Source organism: Heterodontus francisci, chromosome 2, assembly GCF_036365525.1.
Source record: "Heterodontus francisci isolate sHetFra1 chromosome 2, sHetFra1.hap1, whole genome shotgun sequence".
Classification (NCBI taxonomy): domain Eukaryota; kingdom Metazoa; phylum Chordata; class Chondrichthyes; order Heterodontiformes; family Heterodontidae; genus Heterodontus; species Heterodontus francisci.
The window spans coordinates 7,335,234-7,361,269 of record NC_090372.1 but is presented as its reverse complement, the minus strand read 5'-3'; the positions used below and the strand labels follow the sequence as shown (position 1 = coordinate 7,361,269).

Genomic DNA, 26,036 nt, shown 5'->3' with positions numbered 1-26,036 from the left:
TAAGCTGCATTCTCAGAAAGCTCAAATTACACACAGCTGGAAATATTTGCATCTTAAAAGTGTCAGCTATGACTCAGTGGTGATAATTAATCTTTGTTAATTGAACACTAGAGGGTACCCTGAAGGGAGTAGCATGGTGTAGCAGAGGGGCTGAAAGTAAAACCGGTCACCTATTACCACACCAATTTGAGTGTTTGGTTAAGTCGGACTCTCACCTCTGCGTCAGAAGGGCGTTGACTCTATTTTAACTCTGGGTGGGTGATTGATGAGATGAGTTAGAAACCCACCAACTGCAGTGGGAAACTGACCCAGAGTATTGTAGCTCCCAGGCCTCATTAACATGCCACCAGACAGGTGGGAAGTGGCTGCTACCCTGTAGAAAATTGAGCAGCACACGTCCGCCGGTAACATTAAAAATAGATGCAGGGAAGGCGACTATGGGAAAAGAAAACGGAAAGGAAGACTTGCATTTATTTTATTTTATTTAGAGAAACAACACTGAAACAGGCCCTTCGGCCTACCGAGTCTGTGCCGACCATCAACCACCCATTTATACTAATCCTACACTAATCCCATATTCCTACCACATCCCCACCTTCCCTATATCCCCCTACCACCTACTTATTCTAGGGGCAATTTATAATGGCCAATTTACCTATCAACCTGCAAGTCTTTGGCTGTGGGAGGAAACCGGAGCACCCGGTGAAAACCCACGCGGTCACAGGAAGAACTTGCAAACTCCGCACAGGCAGTACCCAGAATCGAACCTGGGTCCCTGGAGCTGTGAGGCTGCGGTGCTAACCACTTTATATAGCGCCTTTCGCAATCTCAGGACTTCCCAAAGTGCTTTACAATCAATTAAGTACTTTTGAAGTGTAGTCACAGTTGTAATGTAGGAAACGCACAGCAAGATCCCACAAACAGCAAACTGATAAACACCAGATAACTTGTTTTAGTGAAGTTGAGGGATAAATCTTAGCCAGGATGTTGGGGAGAACTTCCCTTCTCCTCTTCAAAATAGTGGCATGGATCTTTGAGGCCCAGCCAAGAGGGCAGATGGGGCTTTGGTTTAATGTTTCATCCGAAAGACGAAATATTGTGTCGAATGGATCTTTTTTTGAGGGGAGGGGCCAGTGTAGTGTACTGATACTCCTCCTGAGCCCACAGGAATGTCAGAAAAACTTAGCTTCAGTGGCCTCTTCTGGTCTCATTTGACTTTACCTGATGGGATAGCTGCAGTTGGTTTCCCCAAAAAAGTGTGAAAATGGGCATTTAAGAACAACATGGCAATATTATTGGGTGATTTTAGTTATCTCAAGATATAATGGAATGAAAGTAATGCATGTGGTCAAGGTGAGGACTGCTTCCTAGATCAGTATGGTTCTATGATGCACAATTTTACACACAATCTTACGGACTGAGAAAAGCCTGCCAGAATTAATTTCCAAAAAATTAATGGATTATTAAAAATTTATAATTATGGAAAACATGTTTTACAACAAAAATTTATTGCAAAGATTCCAAAGAAAGGCCATTTCATGGAGTCCCTGCAATCATCATGGGAGTTCCCAGGCTTCCATTGCAAATGAAAACACAAAATATTAAAGTATTAAAGGGGGCATCTGCAGGGACTGGGTACAAGCACCTCACTAAAAATACAACAGGGCTGAATTCCAGGCCAAAAGGAAATTGTTCTCCAGCATTCCCTCTGTGCCTGTCTCCTAGCTGGAGAAACCAAGCTTCAATCAGGGAACAGCTTTCTCTCAACCTTGAATTTTCTTATGTTCTTCTCATTTTCTCATACTGCCTTTCAGTATTGTGATGTTGTGAGTGTTGTGGTATTGCTAAAAAGGGTGTATCTGAAACGTCTGTGCATCACATCCAGTCTGGCGATGGAAAGCTGTTTCAGATGTGCCCCTTAAAGCAATACGGCAACACATAAATCAATACCAAGAACCTGCTGGAAGCAGCCACAGGACAATACATGGAAAATCACCTTCCCAGTATTGCTGTATAAGTTGGTATCTTCAAGAAAAGGACCCACCGTTTAGATTCACCGATCGTGTCCATGTGATTCTCAGAATGCAACAGTGAGCATTCACCATCTAGTGAGAACCAGTCCTACAGCTGAATTCGCCTCGTAAGGCATACACGTGTGGGAGTCCCAATCAAAACTAAAAGTGAAACCATGGGCAGGATTTTTGCCCCAAAAAGGGGGCGAGTATGGAGGCGGGCGGGCGGAGATATTCCCACCGCTGGCCAACGTGGCAGTTGCTGGTACCATCCCACCCATGGGCCACTTTCCTGGAAGCAGAATTGGCAGCTGATGGGCTACTCACCTGCAAACAGTGGGTAGTCAATTAAGTGGGGTTAAAGGCCAATTAAGGCCAATCGTCTGATTGTATTGTTGGTCCCGCTGAGGCGTTGGGAACCAGGCCAACTGCCTGGAGGCAGCCTCCCAGTGCCAACTGGAGGGGAATGAGGGGCCAGCACTACAGGCAGGCTCTGAGGCCGTCCCTACCACAGGCCACCCTGTGCAGAAAATTCCCCTCCACAAACAGTGGCCTGGCTGCTGAGGCCACTTTTTAATTTGAACCATTTAAAATGTGTTGGAGGATAGAACTGGGCTTCAGTGAACAATCATAGTTGCCAGCAATCACTGTCACATTCACATATGGGTATCAGCTGTGGTTCTCTGGGTAGCATTCTCATCTCTGACTCAGAAGGTTGTGGGTTCAAGTCCTGGTCTTGAGACTCAAATGCTGACACTCCAGTGCAGTACTGAGGGAGTGCTGCATTGGTGGAAGTATTATTGCTTGAATGTAATGTTAAACTGAGACCCTGCCTATCCTCTAAGGTTGTAGGGCACTATTTCTAAGAAGGGCAGGGAGTTCTCCCCAGTGTCCTGGCTAATATTTATCTCTCAATCAACATCACAAAAACAGATTATCTGACCATTATCACATTGCTGGTTGCAGGAGCTCACTGAGTGAAAATTGACTACAGCAATTCCGACAACAGTGACTATGCTTCAAAAGTACTTTAGTGCCTGTAAAATGCTTTGGTGCATCCTGTGGTCGCAAAAGGTGCTTTCTAAATGCAAGTCTTTCCATTATGGGAAACGGCCGCTTGTAGGGAAGCACTGGAATGCTGCCAAGCCTTGTGGAACCTTACCTCAGCTTGAGTCACTGCTTTCTGTTTGCTTTCCAATACAAGAGCGTTTCTGCTTTTTTTCTCTATATGTTAACAGCGAGCGGATTATGTTATTAAATCTTCAAACCGACATGATTCATCCTATTGAATTCGAATGATCCTTACGTCAACATGCATCCAAAGGCTGTGCTTTTTACATATGTCTGCAATGTCATTGAGAGGATCAAAGGCTCCATACACAGTGGTTCCAGCTGTTGCGTTGACATACAAAGGAACAAAGCCCTGTAATCAGAAACTCCTATTAGCTCCTTGCTTTATGTATACATGTTACCGATACTTTTAAAACAGATGGTTGCTCCTGTATATAAAAGCAAAATACTGCAGATGCTGGAAATCTGAAATAAAAACAAGAAATACTGGAACCACTCAGCAGGTCTGGCAGCATCTGTGGAAAGAGAAGCAGAGTTAACGTTTTGGGTCAGTGACCCTTCTTCGGAACCGTTCAGGTTTTATTTCAGGTTGCTCCTGTATGATTGGAAGAATAGTTTTGTTGTGGATTTAGTCAGACCTTCATTTTAGATTAGTCTCTAGTTGTTGCATATAGAATTATCACATTGATTAGACAAATTTGATGCAAATTTATTGGGAATAAAACAGGTACAACAAGAACAAATTTCAGGGACCAACATCCTGGGCCCCATGGTCACCTAAAAAAAAAAGACCTAAATTTTCCAGACTGTTTGAAGTAGGCACGAGGTTAATTACACATGGAAATGAAGGATCTAATATCTGTGTTAGGCCCCCTTCCAGAAATTGAATATTGCAGAGTGGAGCAGGCGTCACCGAGGCAGCGGCCTCCATCAAAAAGACAAAATTACTTTTTTTTAAACAGTTTAGAAAACGTTGCCGTGGAGCTGGGATTGCTTGCTTGACTCCAGTGTAACCCAATCAGCCCCTTCCCCTCCCCCATACCACCTCCCAGTGCTTGACTTTCAGGCTGCTGGTGATGAGACCAATGAGCGGATAAACTTTTCCTCGACTGGGTGAATGTGGAGACAATGATAGGTTCAGGCAGTTCGCTCGCTCAATTGATATCGCTGAGACCCAGTTTCAGGCAGGACTTGGGCCTCCTGGTTTGGACAAGTCTTTTGGCCACATTACCACCTTCATATCTGACCCTGGACCCCCACCCAATGAATTGTTATCCACATAAGCTTAGGAAAAAGAAACCGAAACAGCAGAAGCCAAATTTGTTAGAAAATGCAAACCTCCAGCAGGGCTCTCTTGCACTCTATTTTATGTTTGTTCTGGGATTTGAGCATCCCTGGAATAGCCAGCATTTATTGCCCATCCCGAATTGCCCTTGAGCAGGTGGTGGTGAGCTGCCTACAACTGAGTGGCTTGCTAGGCCATTTCAGAGGGTAGTTAAGAGTTAACCACATTGCTGTGGGTCTGAAGTCACACGTAGGCCAGAGTGGGTCAGGGTAGCAGATTTCCTTCCCTAAAGGACATGAGTGAACCAGAAGGGTTTTTATGGAAATCCGGTAGGTTCATCATCATTATTAATGAGACTAGCATTTTTATTCAAGATATATTTAATTAATTGAATTTAAATTCCTCCAGCTGTCATGGTGGGATTTAAATCCATGTCTCCAGAGCATTAGCCTGGGCCTTTCGATTACTAATCCAGTAACATTACCTCTATGCTACCATCCCCGTGAGTCAAAGGCTACAAGGCAGGAGACATCTGAGAGGTTTGCAGTCCCCATCAATTCTAAATGACCCAATGCAAAAATCTAACCAAAAATGATAAACCCATCCAAAAAGGTCCACAGTTGTGGTGGGAACATTGACTCACTAATCTTGTATGTCCAGCAGAACTTTGTTATTTTATTATAGATTGTGCTGTGGTATAAAGTGGAGAAAATGTCATGTTAGTTTGTTGTAAGTGCACTGGCTCTCATTCTTCTACAGTTCCAAAGAGGAGTGGCCTTCATTGTTAAATAAAGTGGAACTTTTTGGTGAAGGGCAGTGAGATCTCCTGATGTGGCCTATATTCTCTGTAGTTCAGCAGGATGAATGGTGATTTCATTGACATGTATAAGATTCTTAGAGGGTTTGGCAGGGTAGATGCTGAGAGAATGTTTCCCATGGCTGGAACAAGGGATCATAGTCTTAGGTTAAGGGTTGGTTATTTAGAAACGAGATGAGGAGAAATTTCTTCACTCGGAGGGTTATGAATCATTGGAATTCCCTAGCCCAGAGAGCTGTGGATGCTCTGTTATTGAGTATATTCAATACAGAGGCTGGTAATGTTTTGGTTAATAAGGGAATCATGTGGGAAAGTGGAGTTGAGGCAAAAGATCAGCCATAATTGAATGACAGGGCAGACTGGAGGGGTCATATGGCCTACTCCTGCTTTTATCTCTTATATTTTAATGTGCCCTAGAGAACAACAGCAACAACAACAGCTTGCATTTATATAGAACCTTCAACATAGTAAAACTTCCCAAGGTGCTTCACAGCGTTATCAAACAAAAATTTGACACCGAGTTACATGCGGAAATATTCCGGCAGCTTAACAAAATTTGGTCAAAGTAGTAGGTTTTATGTAACGTCTTAAAGGAGGAAAGAGAGGTAGAAAGGCAGAGAAGTTTAGGGCGGGGACTCCAGAGCTCCAGAACTGAAGGCATGGCCAGCAACTGTGGTGCGATTAAAATCGGGGATGCTCAAGAGGACAGAATTGGAGGAGTGCAGAGTTCTCGGAGGGTTGTGGGACTGGAGGAGATTACAGAGATAGGGAGGGCAGAGGCCATGCAGGGATTTGAAAACAAGAATGAGAATTCCTCTCCCAACCAACACCATAAAAAAACAGATTAACAAGCGCATGATCTCATTGCAGTTTGTGGGACCTTGATGTAGACAAAATCACCACCACATTAACAACAGTCACTACACTTTGAAGTAATTAATTAAATGGTAATTACATTGATGTACTTTTAAGAGACATGGTAAATAGCTTCTTCTTTGTGTTTTATTGTAAACAATCTGTCTTTGTTCCTGTCTGCCTTTAACTCTAATGTTGAAGTGGACATGCTAACATTGTTTAATTTACAGTAACCACGATTGCTTTTGCTTCAATTCACTCTTCAAAGACTTAGAAGTAATTCTATTTTCAGAAAAATAATGAGCTTCTAGTTTTGTTGTACCTGTGTGAATTATAAAGCCGTTACAGTATTGTCAAAATATCAACAATTTTCTTTCCAAATGGCAATAAAAGATAATACAAATTGTTCAGACAGTGAAACATCATGAGAAAGATCTGTTCCAATTTTTTCTGAGTTTTGTATTATTGGGGCCTCTCATAAGGGACCTCACATCCCCTACAGTCTGGAGTGCACCTTTGCTGCCAAAATCTTTTGCTCTGTATACTATGTACGCTAATATCTCGCATGCCATCAGATGCATTCTCCTCTCATTACTGAAGACAGATTGAAAGCTATTCTGAGAGACGAGACCTGATTGTAAATCAATAATTTTTTTTAACGTAAGATAAAGAAATTAATGAGTAAATTTTTCATAGCAATGCCCATTAATTTCCCATTATTCCTCATTCTAGGAAGAACAGCAAAACTGCAAGTATACCACCATTCTTAGTGAAAATCAATTTACAAATGAACTGTTGCTAAACACACTGGCTCTATCGTCTCTGTATTAGAGCATGCACTCATATTCCCAGCCAGGAGTCTTTGGTCAGAGAATGAGAGATCCCTTTCTCTTACTTAGGTTTGCAAATCAATAAAAGCCTTTTTGTTATTTTTTGAATTCTTTCATGGATGTGGGCATCACCAGCATTTGTTGCCAATCCCTGATTAAAGCAGCTGAGTGACCTGTGAGGCCATTTCAGAGGGTAGTTAAGAGTCAACCACCCTGCTGTGCATCTGGAGTCACATCCAGGCCAGATCAGGTAACAACAGCAGATTTCCTTCCCTAAAGGACATTACTGAACCAGATGGGTTTGACAATAGTTTCATGGCACTATTAGTGACCACCAGTCACCCCATAGCACTTTACAGTCAATGAAGTACTTTTGAAGTGTAGTCACTGTTGTAATGCAGGAAACACAGCTGCCAATTTGTGCACAGCAAGCTCCCACAAGCAGCAATGTGATAATAACCAGATAAGCTGCTTTTTTTTTAGTGTTGTTGATTGAGGGATAAATATTGGCCAGGACACTGGGGATTGCCCCCCTGCTGTTCTTCAAAATAGTGCCATGGGATCTTTTACATCCACCTGAGAGGGCAGACTGAGCCTTGCTTTAACGTATCATTCAAATGACAGCACCTCCGACAGTGCAGCACTCCCTCAGTACTGCACAAAAGTGTCAGCCTTGATTTTTATGCTCAAGTCCCGGAGTGGGACTTAAACCCACAACCTTCTGACTAAGGTTGGAATGTGAGGACAGAAGAGACCCTAACATGGGTGAGTGAAAAGGTAAGGGGTGTGAGCAGGAAAATTGGAAATGAAGTGTACACAGACAGGGCCCCTATCAAACCAATCATCCTCCACCATTTCATGATCACACTACCGATTTACATCTTCTCCTCTACCCCTGTCCTAAGTTCCTCTTTTATATCAGCTCAAAGAATGAAACCTTAAATGCTATTTGCCTTTTTTTTGGCTCTATCTGCTGCACTTGCACTTTCAGCAACTGATGCAATTGGACTGTTGGATCCATCCATACCCTTCAGTACTTTTTCCATACTTTCATTCCCTAATTTTCATCCCAAATGGTATTACTTCGCATTAAATTGCATCTGCCTATTTTGATAACCCACCTTTCTGAAGTCTTTTACATCCTCCCTACTGCTTGCCAAACTCCTGCTTTTTGCATTATCAGCAAATTTCCTGCTCGTCTTTTCCAGGGCAAATCCCTGTGAAATGGAAGTGGATCTAACACTAATCCGCATGCACCACCTCCAACCCTTCTCCAACTGAACAATAGCTATTTACCCTCACTCTGTCAATCAACTTGCTGGCCATGCTATTACATTTCCTCTAATACTGCCTGTTATCAAAATCAAGTTATTTACATGGGCATCATTTAATCCATTGAGTTTTTGGTAACTCAGGAATGGAGGGTATCCTGTTTCCTGAGGAACAATATCTCCCTAAATTGGGAAAACATAATCCCTTGTTGTCTTGTGGGAGAATTGCCATTTTATATATTTGAATTTGAACCATGTATACTCCAGGGATTGATTACAGAGAAACGAATTGAAAATTATAAACGGATCATTATTTTTTCTCTCAGATTACTTAATTTGTATCGCACAAACACATATGCAACCAAATTAAACACACCTACCATTTTGATTTGGGTCCATTAACATAATTAAAATCAGGCCAATTAAGCCTTCATTCACAAAATGACGAAGAAGTAACTAAACAGAAAAATATTAGTTTGAAGTTCAGTTTTTCATACTTTCATTAGTAAAGAAGGTAATAAAAGCAAAAATAAGTATTGGATATTAATTCACTTTTATAAAAGTCACTAACCTTTTCTTTAGCTTCAATAATCTTTGCTTCTAATTCAGCTGAAATCATCTTCCCTCTGCGAGCATAATTAGAGAAATATAAGTTTTCAACTGAAAAGCTTATGTTAGTTCATATTTATACTGATCAATAAAACTATAGAATTTTCCTGTGTGTTATGGCATGGGAATATTCAGTTATAGTCTGATCTCATCTCAGAGCTCACAATAACTTGCACTTATATAGTGTTTTTAATCTAGTAAAATGTCCCAAGGTGCTTCACAGGAGCATTGTCAAACCAAGAAAAGACAAAGTTCTTATTTATCGACCAGTAGACAAAGATCTGCAGAGGAGATGGCAAACTAAAATAAATTGGGGGCAAATAAATAATAATCTATGGGCAAATATATTAAACTCTTTTCATCCAAAGGCATTTGGATATTCCTGGAAATGGTTCCTGAAGACTATCATGGTGCAAAACTTTGGAATAGCTAAGCAGGGGCAATCTGAAAAAGATTAACTGGCGAACTGGAGGAACAACTGCATCCTTGGTCTGTTGACAAGTTCCACGAGAAGGAAATCCAGTAAGATTATAATTAAGATTACAAGTCACTTCAGCCATTTAAATTTAATAGTTCAACTCTCCCTTAGAAATGCAGCATGACCTGGACAATATCCAGGCTTGGGCTGATAAGTGGCAAGTAACATTCATGCCACACAAGTGCCAGGCAATGACCATCTCCAACAAGAGAGAATCTAACCATCGCCCCTTGACATTCAATGGCATTACCATCGCTGAATCCCCCACTATCAACATCCTAAGGGCTACCACTGACCAGAAACTGAACTGGAGTAGCCATATAAATACTGTGGCTACAAGAGCAGGTCAGAGGCTAGGAATCCTGCGGGCGAGTAACTCACCTCCTGACTCCCCAAAGCCTGTCCACCATCTACAAGACTCAAGTCAGGAGTGTGATGGAATTCTCTCCACTTGCCTGGATGGGTGCAGCTTCAACAATACTCAGGAAGCTCAACACCATCCAGGACAAAGCAGCCCGCTTGATTGGCACCCCATCTACAAACATTCACTCCCTCCACCACCGACGCACAGTGGCAGCAGTGTGTACCATCTACAAGATTAGAGATACAGCACTGAAACAGGCCCTTCGGCCCACCGAGTCTGTGCCGAACATCAACCACCCATTTTATACTAATCCTACACTAATCCCATATTCCTACCAAACATCCCCACCTGTCCCTATATTTCCCTACCACCTACCTATACTAGTGACAATTTATAATGGCCAATTTACCTATCAACCTGCAAGTCTTTTGGCTTGTGGGAGGAAACCGGAGCACCCGGAGAAAACCCACGCAGACACAGGGAGAACTTGCAAACTCCACACAGGCAGTACCCGGAATCGAACCCGGGTCCCTGGAGCTGTGAGGCTGCGGTGCTAACCACTGCGCCACTGTGCCGCCCTGATGCACTGCAGCAACGCACCAAGGCTCCTTAGACACGCCTTTCAAACCCACGACCTCTACCAACTAGAACGACAAGGGCAGCAAATGCATGGGAACACCACCACCTGAAAGTTCCCCTCCAAGTCACACACCATCCTGACTTGGAACTATATTGCCGTTCCTTCACTGTCGCTGGGTCAAAATCCTGGAACTCCCTTCCTAACAGCACTGCTGGAGTACCTACCCCACATGGACTGCTGCAGTTCAAGAAGGCAGCTCACCACCACCTTCTCCAGTAATCCAGAGACATGGGGCTGGATTTTCCCTCCGGGGCAGGAAACATTGGTTGAGATGGTTTCCGGGTCCCGGCCCTGCCCCTGGGGGGAAGCAGTCATTCATAGTGATTTTCACAGGGGCAGCCCCTTAATTGGCATGGAGACAGGCTTGCAATCCAATTAAGGGTGTCAGTGGCTCCCAGAGCTGGAGGGACAATTTGAGGCCTTCCAGCCTGATAGGAGCAGCAGGATACCAGTAAGGTAAGTAAGAAAGAGAGCACTTCAACATGGAGGCATCTTCTCTCCAACATTTTTACATTTAAATAAAAAAATGGCTTTTGCAGCCAGGCCACCACTGGAGGTGTGGGGTTGGGGGGGGGGGTGGGGAGGGTTGGGGGTGAGGGAAGGGGGAGCCCCCCTACAGGGTGATCTGTGGCTGCTCCTGCACCCAGGCGGGCAGGGAGGACCTCTATGCCTGTCTGGCGTGCTGGACCCCCTGACATGTCACCGGGAGGTTGCCTGCAGGTACCTAGACAAGGCCCCGCAGCCTAAGGCAGCCTGGAGGCTGACTGGAAAATCCCAGTGGACCTCCTTTAATTGGACTTACGTGGCCCTTAATGAGCTGTGTCGGCTACCCACTGCTTTTGGGTGGGTTGCCCATCAATGCTGCCACAGCAAAAATGGCCTGGAGACGGGATGGAGCCAGGGAACGGGCACGGTGGTCAGTGGGGATATTTTTAGCTCCCTCCTGCCTCTGAACCCGGTCCTGGCAGGGGCTGAAAATCCAGTTCATCAGTTCAAATCCAACCATGGCAGCTGGGGAATTTAAATTTAGTTAGTAAATAAATAAATCTGGAATAAAAAGTAAATATGAATAATGGTTACCATGAAACTACTGGATTATTGTAAAACTCATTGGGTTTACCAATCTCCTTTAGCAAAGATAATCTGCAATTCTTACTTGGCCCGTCTTATATGTGTCTCAAGGCCCAAAGCTATATGGTTGGCTCTTAACTTCTCTCTGAAATGGCCTAGAAAACCACTCAGATAAGGACAATTAAGAATTGGCAATAAATGCTGGCCTTGACAGCTATGCCCACATCCTGTGAATACAATAAATGGGTCATTTTAGTTATATTTTCTATACTCCGGACTGGTAAGGATGCTTTAACATGTAATAGCTTGCACTATGTCTAATGAAGCAAAAGTAATTTCCCATCAGCTTGAGTCAAGGTTTTAAATGTAATTAAATAAGCTATATATATTCTATAGATCCGATTTACCTCTAAACTTGACTATTCCACTGCACTCCTGGCCAGCCTCCCATAGTCTACTTTTTTTTTTGTTCATTCATGGGATGTGGGCGTCGCTGGCCAAACCAGCATATGTTGCCCATCCCTAATTGCCCTTGAGAAGGTGGTGATGAGCTGCCTCCTTGAACCACTGCAGTCCATGTGGGGTAGATCATCCAGCCCTTGTCTTAACTCGCATCAAGCCCCGTTCCCCCATCACCCTTGTGCTTTCTGACCTACATTGATTCCCAGTCAAGAAACATCTTAATTTAAAAATTCCCATCCTTGTTTTCAAATCCCTTCATGATCTCCCCCCTCCCTATCTCTGTAATCTCCTCCAGCCCCACAACCCTCCGAGATATCTGTGCTCCTCTAATTCTGGCTTCTTGTGCATCCTTGATTTTAATCACTCACCATTGGTGGCTGCACCTTTAGTTGCCCAGGACCCAAGCTCTGGAATACCTTCCCTACACCTCTCTGCCTCTCCACTCACTTTTCTTCTTCAAGACACTCCTTAAAACCTACCTGTTTGACTAAGCTTTTGGTCATCTGACCTAATATCTCCTTGTAGTGGGAGGGTCGCGCTGTCTCCTTGTCAGCTTCTGTGAACCAACGAAAAAGTTTTTCCTTGGAGCTTGGAGCAGCTTCTGTTTCATCGGATATTCTCCTCAGGGTGCGCATCTCCGGGCCAGTGGGTGGTGGCGGAGAACACTGGGTTAGGGCAGTTTTTGGCACCCAGAAGTCTTCCAGAGCAGGAGCAATGTCTTTGGTGGGCTGAAGGGTGGAGCCAGGGAGCCGTGGGCAGCAGGGAAAAAGGGGGTAGGAGCAGAAAGAGCCGGAGGGGGCATCCTAAGGTCTGCATTGGTGATTGGGAAACGGTGTCGGCAAGGGGGAGTTGGGTTGTGCGTCCAGCTACCAAGGGCCATGGTGGACTAGCTAGGGAGCACGGAAGCCCCAGAGATCGAGAAGACCTGAGATGCTGAAGAGGCCTCTGGTGATCTGGATATCAAAGTAATTTTGACACACGGGTTCAAGTGGAACTAACAACAGGAGGGTCAGAAGTGCCCTACTTTGTTCTTGCTGTGGTTCAAGCACAGTATTTAAGTCTAAAGCCCCCTTGTGAAGAATGGGGATAAGTGGTCGAGAGAGAAAGGTTCAGGATCACAAACCTGTCATTCTGCTGAATGCGAGGCATTCTTGCATCCCATTGTTTAACAATCAAGTCTGCAGCACTGCTGACTTGAAACAAAGAGTTAACCTCTCAATGGTTCTCTTGCTTTGGGGTGGCCAGCAATAGCCATCCACTGTAATGAGTTTGTTTCTTTAAGATAAGTTTTTTTTCACAAATGTACTTTCATGTTTGGTGTCAGTGAAATAAAGAGACACTGAGCTGGAAGTTTTACACGTTCAGTGTGCTCTTTCCTGTGTTTACATCCTTTTGTGGTACGATGTCATTATTTTATAATGTGAAGCATCTTGGAATGTTTTAGTACATTAAAGGTGCTAATTAAACATAAGTTGTTGTTGATTTAGGAACTGTGATTATGGACTGTATTTGGAATCATTCATTGTTGGACTATATTAAGAATTAACCAACAGCATCATACCTAACAATTCTTAGCGTCAAGAACATATTCACATTCAGGTTCTGAGAGTGGAGTTAATGAAGATGTCACATACAACACTCAACTACAAGATAATTGTCAGTCTAGACTTATGAGTCAAGAGAAAAGAATTGACAATTCCAGATCTCAGCAAAGTTTCACCAGATCAGATGGGGTCAGCTGACAACCTGTACGCTTCAGACACACTTGAATAATTAATGTGTGAGTCCATATATGTGTAAATACTGTTCACAGTAATCCTTTTGCAATATGTACATGGCTTATCCCCACTTCTCTTCCTCTCTTTCTCTTTTAAGACACTCCTTAATACCTATCTCTTTGATCAAACTTTTGGTCATCTGACCTAATATCTCCTCTCGTGGCTCAATGTAAAATTTGGTTTGATAACTTCCCTGTGAAGCATCTTGTGACATTTTACAACACTAAAAATGTCATATAAATGTAAATTATTATAGTTGTGGTTTTAAATTGCTTTGAGAAAGTTCATACTATAGCAGTTTAGCGCCAGAGTCTGTGAACTTCCTGCAGTTGCCAACATGGCTAGTTTGTACTGGTACAATAAAAGCAAAATACTGCAGATACTGGAAATCTGAAATAAACAGAAAGTGCTGGAAATACTCAGGTCTGGCAGCATCTGTGGAGAGAGAAGCAGAGTTAACGTTTCAGGTCTGTGACTTTTCATCAGTTTGTACTGGTGTAAGCTCTTTCAGAAATTGATGATGCCTCTCCAAGGTTTCAAGTGATGAAAAGAAAAATATGGTAATTATTGAACATTTTATCATTTTAAGCTGAGTTGGTACCAGTGCGTAATAGTTATTACCTCCCATTGCATTTTACCCGAATCACATTGTCTGTACCAAACCCGAGTACAACAGCAGCTTTCGTGATTGAATAATGGCTCTAAGGAAAATCAGAAAAAAGTTATTATTTCATCTGAAAAAAAAAACTAACATAAGAAATAAGAACATCTGTGACCAATGCGAACCACAGACGTGTTATATGGTCATTGACAACTAACTTCTTGATATTTCAAGTAACAGTGGGACTTCTCATTTCAGCCGTAAGCCTCTAAATGCCTCCTTTAATCATCACTATCTTCTTTCGGCCTCTGCAGGGCAAGCTCAGGAAAGGAGCAGGTTCTGCTGGATGTGTTGACGCCCATCCTTTCTTATTCAAACAGGATGGAGATACATAATAGAATCGATCTGCTGACCTTGGTAAACCATCGTCAATATACGTAACATGGATCTCCAAGTTAATAAGAACAGGTGTTAGATTTGTGTCCAAATTGTAATCACTATAATGCTTGTTTGTGGATTAACAGGGTGAAATGTTTTTATTGTTGATAAGGTCACCAAGAGAATTCCCAATTGTTACTCACACCTGTTAATGTTAGTTTTGATGATCAAACGCAAACCTCTTCTGCTGTTTGTCAAGTTCCTTCAGAACAGTTTAAAGGGGAGGTGCATTTTCTATTAGGAATTGAAAGCAACATTACTGTGAAGCCGCAGGCAGCATGAATGCACAACTTCGAACAGAAAGTACGCTAGTTCTGATCAGTTTAAGGTGTGAACGCCGCAAGTGACTGCCAGAAAAGATGACTCCTAAAGCTTCATCCAGCTCTACCTGACAGCAGTTGAGGATCCCTTAAATATTGTTAGAAATGGCCAGACCTTGACTTGTATCTCCCATGGTTCGTGTGTGGGATCAGGAACTGATGTAGTCAGGTGAAGAGAGACCAATGTGCATTGGGGTTTAAGTGCTATCACTTGACCTCTGTTTGCTAGAATGAATAAGGGTCCTTTTCCAATAAACTTCTAGTTCAAAACACTTACGAGTTCTGAAGTAAATATAACCATCCTGGGCAGGCTCACTACACCTTGAGTCTTCACTTCAGGAAAGCGTTTGTAACGAGCAACCAAAATGCTGTACAAGTTGGAAATGGCTGCCCCTATAAAACAGAGATTGAAACATGTTTACAGTCTATTATCATTGCTTTTGATGCCAACATTGCCAGGAATTCACCACAGTTTTCCCTCTCTGGATCACCTCAACTATCTTTCTCATACCAACAGAAAAATAAATTCCCAACTTTTTTTTCTGCTTCCAAAAGTAAAGGTACTTTCTCCACTAGAGATGCCTTTGAATGCGCAGTTGTTGAGCATATTCAAGACTGAGATCGATAGATTTTTGGACACTGTGAATAAAAGGATATGGATACAGGGCAGGAAAGTGGAGTTGAGGTAGATTTGCCATGATGTTCTCGAATGGTGGAGCAGTTTCGAGGGGCCTGCTCCTATTTCTTGTGTTTCTATTTCCCTTTGAAGAGTTTCCCCAACACTGCATTTGCCTTCCCAAAGTCCGGGAATCTACTCCAAGACTCTATCATTACTGTTTGTTGACAATGTGAATGCCATGGGGGTCATTGATTATCCAGCTTCTCATACAGAGAAGTACCTGTGAAAAATAAAACACAGACACAAATCCATGTCTTAACACCCCACCAGGTGATACATAAATAAAAAATACCATGTACCTTCGCAAAGAAAGTAGATGTAATTAATCTATTAGAATTCTGTTGGATATTGTCAACATGGCACTCTTTTTCACTTTGTTTTTATGGTTGCATTACACTCATTGATATGATGTGATACATTTTAGGAAAATAATTATTTAAAATATTTCTGGTTGTAATTTAGTTATGGCATATTTAAAATAAATGATGACATCTCACTTTCAAGCATATGCTTGAACTCAACTTTATCTTTTTTTCTCCAGTGGTTAAGCTTTAACTAAGACAGATTCCAGTGACACAGTTTGGGATTTTTAGCCACATGTTGCTCAAGCAGGATTTGGACATGTGTTATGCCACAATGTTCCATTTTCGCAAAAACCTGCCTGAAAGGCATTAACTTCAGTAGACTGACAAATGAGAACGAAGGTGATTCTCACAGATGCCCAAATAATGGATAATATGTTTGCCATCTCTGGTTATTTAGCAAGTCATTACACACATCGGTTTTGGAAAACAGGAGAGCAGCAAAACAAACAGCAGAGGCAATGAAACCCTGTGCTGAACAGGGTCCAGAGAGATCGTGCTTTTCAGTAGGGAAAAAAGACTTGCATTTATATGGCATCCTCAAAACCACAGGACATCCCAAAGCACTTTACAGCCAATGAAGTACCTTTGAAATGATTCACTGTTGCAATATATAAAACACAGCAGCCAATTTGTTCCCAACAATGCGATAATGACCAGGTAATCTGTTTTAGTGATGTTGATTCAGTAATAATTATTGGCCAGGACACCAAAGATAGCTCCTCTACTCTTTTAGTAGCCGTGGGTTCTTTTACATCCATCTGAGAGGGCAGACGGGGCCTCAGTTTAACATGTTATCCGAAAGACGGCACCTCTGACAGAGCAGCACTCCCTCAGTACTGCACTGCAGTGTCAGCCTTGATTTTTGTGCTGAAGTCCTGGAGTGGGACTTGAACCTACACCTTCTGGCGAGAGTTGGATAACTGACCAGAGTGTTCTTTATTTTTGTGTTAGTATGTGAACAGAAGCTATACCGTGTAAAGAAACTGATCAAGCTCATTGCTCTGTGTGTGTTTCACCTACTGTGGATTAAAACCAAACTCTGTGTCAATTCAGACTACTTTGGAAACATTGATGGAAAATATTTGCATAAAGCATGGAAACCTGGTCCAGAGTGAAAGGGAGTTCCATTGTTACACTCTTGAGTCTCTCTAAAGCACATGTGGATATAGGACAGTGGGAGTCAACTTCAATAAAAGTAAGCACTAAAACTGCATAAGGAAGTGACTCACAGCCAAGTAGATAGTTAATGTAGTCCTGAATTCATCATGGCCAGGAAAGGAACAGTTGAAGTTTAAGTCTGGGTCTTGCCTATGAGGCAAATTTACTATAAATGTTCTTGATTAAATGCATTTTGGAAATACTAGCTCTAAGTCAACACCACTTGCCCGTCAAACAATGGGATTGTGAAATAAAAACACAAAGTGCTGGAAATACTCAGCAGGTCAGACAGCATCTGTGGAGAGAGAAGCAGAGTTAATGTTCTCTCTCCACAGATGCTGCCAGACCTGCTGAGTATTTCCAGCACTTTGTGTTTTTATTTCAGATTTCCAGCATCTGCAGTACTTTGCTTTTATTAAACAATGGAATTGACTCTAAAATATCAAAATGATAATTCCATTTACTCTTCAGCTGCCTCATAAGTTATTGGAAGGCAGTTAAATATGCTCAGGTAGGTACATCCTTTTTTCAGACAGGGACTGTAAATCAATGCAGGCAGTGGGTAAGTTCAGACAGTGATATCCCACTGGGAAAATCCCGATAGTAATTGTAGGCCTTGTGATGCTTCTGGCAAATACAAACATATGAACTAGGAGCAGGAGTAGGCCATTCAGCCCCTCGAGCTTGCTCCACCATTCTATAAGAGCATGGCTGATCTGTTTGTGGACACAACTCCACTTTCCTGCCTCCCCCCGATACCCTTTGACTCCCTTGTTTGTCAAGAATGTGTTTACCTCTGCCTTAAAAACATTCAATGATCCTGCCTCCACAGCTCTCTGGGGAAGAGAATTCCACAAACTCACAACTCTCACAGAAAAAAATTTCTCCTCATCTCTGTCTTAAATGAGAGACCCCTTATTTTTAAACTGTGCCCCTTAATTTTAGTCTCTCCCACAAGGGGAAACATCCTTTCAACATCCACCCTCTCAAGTCCCCTCAGGATCTTAAATGTTTCAATAAGATTACCTCACATTCTTCTAACCTCCAATGAATACAAACCCAACCTGTCCAACCTTTCCTCATAAGATAACACTCTCAGTCTAATGAACCTTCTCTGAATTGCTTCCAATACAATTATATCCTTTCTTAAGTAAGGAGACCAAAACTGTATGCAATACTCTAGATGTCGTCTAGATGGCGGCACAGTGGCGCAGTGGTTAGCACCGCAGCCTCACAGCTCCAGCAACCCGGGTTCAATTCTGGGTATTGCCTGTGTGGAGTTTGCAAGTTCTCCCTGTGTCTGCGTGGGTTTCCTCCGGGTGCTCCGGTTTCCTCCCACATGCCAAAAGACTTGCAGGTTGATAGGTTAGTTGGCCATTATAAATTGCCCCGAGTATAGGTAGGTGGTAGGGAAATATAGGGACAGGTGGGGATGTGGTAGGAATATGGGATTAGTGTAGGATTAGTATAAATGGGTGGTTGATGGTCGGCACAGACACGATGGGCAGAAGGGCCTGTTTCAGTGCTGTATCTCTAAACTAAACTAAAATAAATGCCCCGCACAAATGTAGCAAAACATCTCTACTTTTATATTCCACTCCCCTTGCAATAAATTACAACATTGCATTTGCTTTCTTAATCACTGACTGTACCTGCATACTAACTTTTTGTGTTTCATGTACGAGGACACCCAGATCCCTCTGCATCTCAGAGTTCTGCAATCTCTCTCCATATAAATAATATGTTGCTTTTCTATTTTTCTGGCCAAAGTGGACAAGTTAACACTTCCCCACATTATACTCCATCTGCCAAATCTTTGCCCACTCACTTAACCTATCTATATCCCTTTGCAGACTCTTTGGACTGAAATTTATGAGCGCATCGCAGATCAGGGCAGCACACTGTTATCTCCGCGGTCTTCCAACACGGATATTACATTGCTGAGATCCCGCGATATTTTGCGCGGGGGCTCATTTAAATAGAGGGGGTGGAGTAGCCACCCCCGTGATGTAGAGGCTGATCCATAACCGGCAACAGCTTCTGGTGCCACCGCGTAGGTGCTGGCGCCATTTTTAAAGGGTTTGTTTTTAGAGATACAGCACTGAAACAGGCCCTTCGGCCCACCGAGTCTGTGCCGACCATCAACCACCCATTTATACTAATCCTACACTAATCCCCATATTCCTACCACATCCCCACCTGTCCCTATATTCCCCTACCACCTACCTATACCAGGGGCAATTTATAATGGCCAATTTACCTATCAACCTGCAAGTCTTTTGGCTTGTGGGAGGAAATGGAGCACCTGGAGAAAACCCACGCAGACACAGGGAGAACTTGCAAACTCCACACAGGCAGTACCCAGAATTGAACCCGGGTCGCTGGAGCTGTGAGGCTGCGGTGCTAACCACTGCGCCACTGTGCCGCCCAGGCTCTTCGTCTGAATTTACATTTTTAAAGATAAATTTGTTTGACATAATTTTAAAAAACTCAATAAAAACTGAAAGCCCCTCTACCGCCCCCCCCAATGACCACATATTTTATTTTTGGGCCTTGCCTACCAAAAAAAAAACTTCTCAAACATTCCCAATCCGAACCTTCCCCCCGAACTTAGTCACCTTTGCCCTTCAACCCCTTCCCACCATCCCCTCATCCAATGGAAACATTTTTCTCTGCTTCCCCCACCATCCCACCCTGAAAATTACCCTCCTCCCCCCACCCCTCCAGTGTCTCGCCTTGAATCCCCAAATGGGGATTGGAAGGCATGGGACGTCCGATCACCGGCTGAAATTTTTACAACATTACAGCGCAGTACAGGCCCTTCGGCCCTCGATGTTGCGCCGACCTGTGAAACCATCTGACCTACACTATTCCATTTTCATCCATATGTCTATCCAATGACCACTTAAATGCCCTTAAAGTTGGCGAGTCTACTACTGTTGCAGGCAGGGCGTTCCACGCCTCTACTACTCTCTGAGTAAAGAAACTACCTCTAACATCTGTCCTATATCTATCACCCCTCAACTTAAAGCTATGTCCCCTCGTGTTTGCCATCACCATCCGAGGAAAATGACTCTCACTATCCACCCTATCTAACCCTCTGATTATCTTATATGTCTCTATTAAGTCACCTCTCCTCCTCCTTCTCTCCAACGAAAACAACCTCAAGTCCCTCAGCCTTTCCTCGTAAGACCTTCCCTCCATACCAGGCAACATCCTAGTAAATCTCCTCTGCACCCTTTCCAAAGCTTCCACATCCTTCCTATAATGCGGTGACCAGAACTGCACGCAATACTCCAGGTGCGGCCTCACCAGAGTTTTGTACAGCTGCAGCACGACCTCGTGGCTCCGAAACCCGATCCCCTACTAATAAAAGCTAACACACCATATGCCTTCTTAACAGCCCTATTAACCTGGGTAGCAACTTTCAGGGATTTATGTACCTGGACACCAAGATCTCTCTGCTCATCTACACTACCAAGAATCTTCCCATTAGCCCAGTACTCTGCATTCCTGTTACTCCTTCCAAAGTGAATCACCTCGCACTTTTCCGCATTAAACTCCATTTGCCATCTCTCAGCCCAGCTCTGCAGCCTATCTATGTCCCTCTGTACCCTACAACATCCTTCGGCACTATCCACAACTCCACCGACCTTAGTGTCATCCGCAAATTTACTAATCCACCCTTCTGCACCCTCATCCAGGTCATTTAGAAAAATGACAAACAGCAGTGGCCCCAAAACAGATCCTTGCGGTACACCACTAGTAACTAAACTCCAGGATGAACATTTGCCATCAACCACCACCCTCTGTCTTCTTTCAGCTAGCCAATTTCTGATCCAAAGCTCTAAATCACCTTCAACCCCATACTTCCGTATTTTCTGCAATAGCCTACCGTGGGGAACCTTATCAAATGCCTTACTGAAATCCATATACACCACATCCACTGCTTTACCCTCATCCACCTGTTTGGTCACCTTCTCAAAAAACTCAATAAGGTTTGTGAGGCACGATCTACCCTTCACAAAACCGTGCTGAATATCGCTAATGAACTTATTCTTTTCAAGATGATTATAAATCCTATCTCTTATAACCTTTTCCAACATTTTACCCACAACCGAAGTAAGGCTCACAGGTCTATAATTACCAGGGCTGTCTCTACTCCCCTTCTTGAACAAGGGGACAACATTTGCTATCCTCCAGTCTTCCGGCACTATTCCTGTCGACAATGACGACATAAAGATCAAGGACAAAGGCTCTGCAATCTCCTCCCTAGCTTCCCAGAGAATCCTAGGATAAATCCCATCTGGCCCAGGGGACTTATCTATTTTCACACTTTCCAAAATTGCTAACACCTCCTCCTTGTGAACCTCAATCCCATCTAGCCTAGTCGTCTGAATCTCAGTATTCTCCTCGACAACATTTTCTTTCTCTACTGTAAATACTGACGAAAAATATTCATTAAACGTTTCCCCTATCTCCTCTGATTCCACACACAACTTCCCACTACTATCCTTGATTGGCCCTAATCTAACTGTAGTCATTCTTTTATTCCTGATATACCTATAGAAAGCCTTAAGGTTTTCCTTGATCCTATCCGCCAATGACTTCTCGTGTCCTCTCCTTGCTCTTCTTAGCTCTCCCTTTAGATCCTTCCTGGCTAGCTTGTAACTCTCAAGCGCCCTAACTGAGCCTTCACGTCTCATCCTAACATAAGCCTTCTTCTTCCTCTTGACAAGCGCTTCAACTTCTTTAGTAAACCACGGCTCCCTCGCTCGACAACTTCCTCCCTGCCTGACAGGTACATACTTATCAAGGACACGCAGTAGCTGCTCCTTGAATAAGCTCCACATTTCAATTGTGCCCATCCCCTGCAGTTTCCTTCCCCATCCTACGCATCCTAAATCTTGCCTAATCGCATCATAATTTCCTTTCCCCCAGCTATAATTCTTGCCCTGCGATATATACCTGTCCCTGCCCATCGCTAAGGTAAACCTAACCGAATTGTGATCACTATCACCAAAGTGCTCACCTACATCTAAATCTAACACCTGGCCGGGTTCATTATCCAGTACCAAATCCAATGTGGCATCGCCCCTGTCTACATACTGTGTCAGAAAACCCTCCTGCACACACTGGACAAAAACAGACCCATCTAAAGTACTCGAACTATAGTATTTCCAGTTAATATTTGGAAAGTTAAAGTTAATATCGGCATGGACGGCCGTCCCGTCCAGGTAAGTTAATTATCGTGTATTTGCAAGTTTTTTATTAGACAAATGAAGGCCCCGGCCGCCGCTGGTAAAATGCGATGAGGCATTCTCGGTGTCAGGCGTGGCGGGCCTTTCCCAGAAGAATTTTCCGGGCCTCCGTGCAACAACACCCGACGCCAGCGGCCTCATAAAATACAGCCCTTTATGTCCTCTTCACAACTTACTTTCCCACCTATCTTTGTGTCATCAGTAAATTTAGCAACCATACATTCTGTCCCTTCATCCAAGTCATTGATATAAATTGTAAATAGTTGAGGCAGCAACACTGATCCCTGTGGCACTCCACTGGTTACAGCTTGCCCACATAAAAACGATCCATTTCTGCTGACTCTCTGTTTTCTATTAGATAACCAATCCTCTATCCATGCTAATATGTTACCCCCTATACCATGGGCTCTTATCTACCAGGTGAAAAAATGCCATCGGCTTCATTATGCGACCATCCAATCATTGTAAACATTTTCTTCAAAAGGACTTCTTCCATGATGATGAACACTGGAGCGATTTCATATGTGAACCTATGTCAAAGTATAAAAGTTAACAATGAGACAATGAGGCAATAAATTACAAAAAAACTCAACCAAGTAAATGCACAGGAGATTCAGCAGGCAAAGTTAATCTGATGACCAAGAGGAATCATATCTGATAATGAGTTGCAAGCAATAACAAAATCCCCAAAATATATCTCTTATAAAAAGGTGATACTTTGATATATGATGTTGATTTGGAACTGTGTTGTCATTCCTTCACTGCTGCTGCGACAAAATCCTGGAACTCCCTTCCTAACAGCACTGTGGCTGTACCGACACCAGATGGACTAAAGCAATTCAAGAAGGCAGCTCACCACCACCTTCTCAAGGGCAGTTTGAAATGGACAATAAATTCTGGCCTCCCCATTGATGTCACATTCCATGAACAAATGAAAATTATGTATTTTATTCTGTTCTAGGCCTAAAACTGATACTGGGGTCCTGGAAGTTAAAATCTCCTGGTCCTCATGTTGTGGAGGTTTGGATGATTTGCCACTTGGCTCAGCCCCAATCTACTACAAGAGCAGGTCAGAGGCTGGGAATTCTGCGGCGAGTAACTCACCTCCTGACTCCCCATAATCTGTCCACCATCTGCAAGGTACAAGTCAGGAGTGTGATGGAATTCTCTCCACTTGCCTGGATGGGTGCAGCTCCAACAACACTCAAGAAGCTCGACATCATCCAGGACGAAGCAGCCCGCTTGATTGGCACCCCATCCACAAACATTCACTCCCTCCACCACCGACACACAGTGGCAGCAATGTGCACCAGATACAAGATGCACTACAGCAACACACCAAGGCTCCTTAGACTGCACCTTTCAAACCTGCGATCTCTACCAACTAGAAGGACAAGGGTAGCAGATGCATGGGAACACCACCCTCCAAGGTCCTCTCCAAGTCAGTACATTTTTGACTTGGAAATATATCACCATTCCTTCACTGTTGCTTGGTCAAAATCCCGGAACTCCCTCCCTAACAGTATTGTGGGTGTCCCTACACTGCAAAGACTGCAACAGTTCAAGAAGGCAGCTCACCACCATCTTCTCAAGGGCAATTAGGGATGGGCAACAATTGCTGGCTTAGCCAGCGACGCCCACATACCATGAATGAATTAAACAAACAAACATCTTGTTCAGAAATAGGAAAAGATGCAAAAACAGATATGGAAGCAATATTAAAGTTTTGGATGCACTTGACCTTTATAGAGAGTTTAAAGATGTTCTGAGGAAGAGAGGTGTTTATTGTGTAAAAAGAGCTCCAAAACTGAGGGGATGTGCGAGTTTCACTTGTGTTGGACGAAATAGTGAGGGCAAGAATGATGATAAACAAAAGAAGTCTAAGGGTGAAGCCATTAATACCTTTGTTTGCAATTTCTATGCGGACGACTGCAAAGCGACAATAAGGCATTTTCACAAAAGCAAAACCTTGTAGACGCTGGAAATGTGAAATAAAAACAGAAAGTGCTGAAAATACTCAACAGGTCTGGCAGTATCTGTGGAGAAAGAAACAGAGCTAACATTTCAGGTCATCTAACAATAAGTTTGATTTTCTCTGCCTGACCTGTTGATTATTTCCAGCACTTTCTGTTTTTATTAGTAAGGTATTTTCGCTCCTTTTTTCAATCTGATTTTGCATAAACAGGCACTTACATGTTGGTATTGGCAACAGAAGTTAGCCATTCTCCTGCCAACCCAATAATGTCCAGACCACTGGAGAGCTGATTGAAAAAGCGGGGGTGACCTGTTGAAGGAAAGTATATATATCACAAACCTTACTCTACTATTGTGGAAATGTTTGCCTTAGTTTCTTTCCTGAGGGAAGTATTTCATTTTCTACCACTGTTTAACTCTTCTTTAGTAGGTACAATGGGAATGAGTCGAAGAGACTTAGTAGTTGGCAGGAAAAAAGACAGAGGCGCAAGGGGAGAGCCAACTGTGCAACAGCCCCAACAAACAAATTTCTCTGCAGCACCTGTGGAAGAGCCTGTTACTCCAGAATTGGCCTTTATAGCCACTCCAGGCGCTGCTTCACAAACCACTGACCACCTCCAGGCGCGTATCCATTGTCTCTCGAGATAAGGAGGCCCAAAAGAAAAAAGAAACTCTACTATTGTGGAAATGTTTGCCTTAGTTTCTTTCCTGAGGGAAGTATTTCATTTTCTACCACTGTTTAACTCTTCTTTAGTAGGTACAATGGGAATGAACTTCCACAAGGGTGACCTGTTTTTCTGGCTCAACTCCAGAAGAAGAGCTTCAGAAATCTTTGGGAGATGATGTAACCGGTTATTCTGCCAGGGATTCCATGGGTCCTGAAGTCACCCTCGGGTGATCGGGAGAACTTCCGTGGAAATTCTCCCCTTATAGTTTTTTAAAAAAGGAAATCTGGTAATGTTATTTCCCTGCTGTTGAAAGCTTACACCGAGGTATGGTCGGCCACTGTCTCTTCGGCACACTCATTACGTCTATGTAAAGAATGGACCACATGGGACTGATTCCGCTTGGAATGGTCAAGGCTGGACATGTGTATTGCACACTGCATTGGAATGTTGCCCTAAAATTCTGAATTGATTCACACTGGGTCAGAATTTTCCAGGATTTATCCAAATTAGGTCTGTGAGGATTGTTTGGGAATCCGTAATTTAATTTGGTGTTGCCAAACAGATTTTCCTGGTTTTTTTTTAAAGAAGTGCTTACTTCTATATTTAAAATGTATTTACTGAGACAGATATCCTCTGGAATTAGAAGGTCCTTTGTACTGGAGCACCTTTTCACTGTCATTGTTGCTGTCCTGAACCGTGTTCATTGTATCCGCCCAGCCTCACCTCCTTGGTGCTTACTTTAAAATGGCAACTTATGCAATGCAGTTAATTGGTTAAAGGCACTGATCTGAGATTTATTGTAAGTACCTTGTTGTGCAGTTTTATCCGTGCTGTATTTCATAACATAGAAATAATTGTGAAGCTGTGAATTTATAATCTGCCTGCTCATTTGTGGTGACGCCATTTGTTGAAGAGGGGTCATGGATGGTATTTAATGCATCACATTGGGCTGGATTTTGCATCCACTGCCTCCCCACCCCGAAGTTGGGGGTCGTGGTGGGGGCTGGAAAATGCCTCCGGCAGAGACCC

General features: G+C 43.2%; 1 protein-coding gene across 1 annotated transcript in view; it reads right to left on the bottom strand.

Moving 5' to 3' along the window:
* Positions 1 to 26,036, bottom strand: part of LOC137379128 (glutamate decarboxylase 1-like) — a 73,546-nt gene that overhangs the window by 34,143 nt on the left and 13,367 nt on the right. Inside the window, exons 4-9 of the mRNA XM_068049846.1 lie at positions 24,559 to 24,649; positions 22,783 to 22,895; positions 15,180 to 15,295; positions 14,165 to 14,244; positions 8,713 to 8,767; positions 3,319 to 3,435 (exon numbers count right to left, since the gene is read on the bottom strand). Of these exons, the coding sequence (XP_067905947.1) occupies positions 3,319 to 3,435; positions 8,713 to 8,767; positions 14,165 to 14,244; positions 15,180 to 15,295; positions 22,783 to 22,895; positions 24,559 to 24,649 (572 nt within the window). The remainder of the gene's footprint in view (positions 1 to 3,318; positions 3,436 to 8,712; positions 8,768 to 14,164; positions 14,245 to 15,179; positions 15,296 to 22,782; positions 22,896 to 24,558; positions 24,650 to 26,036) is intronic.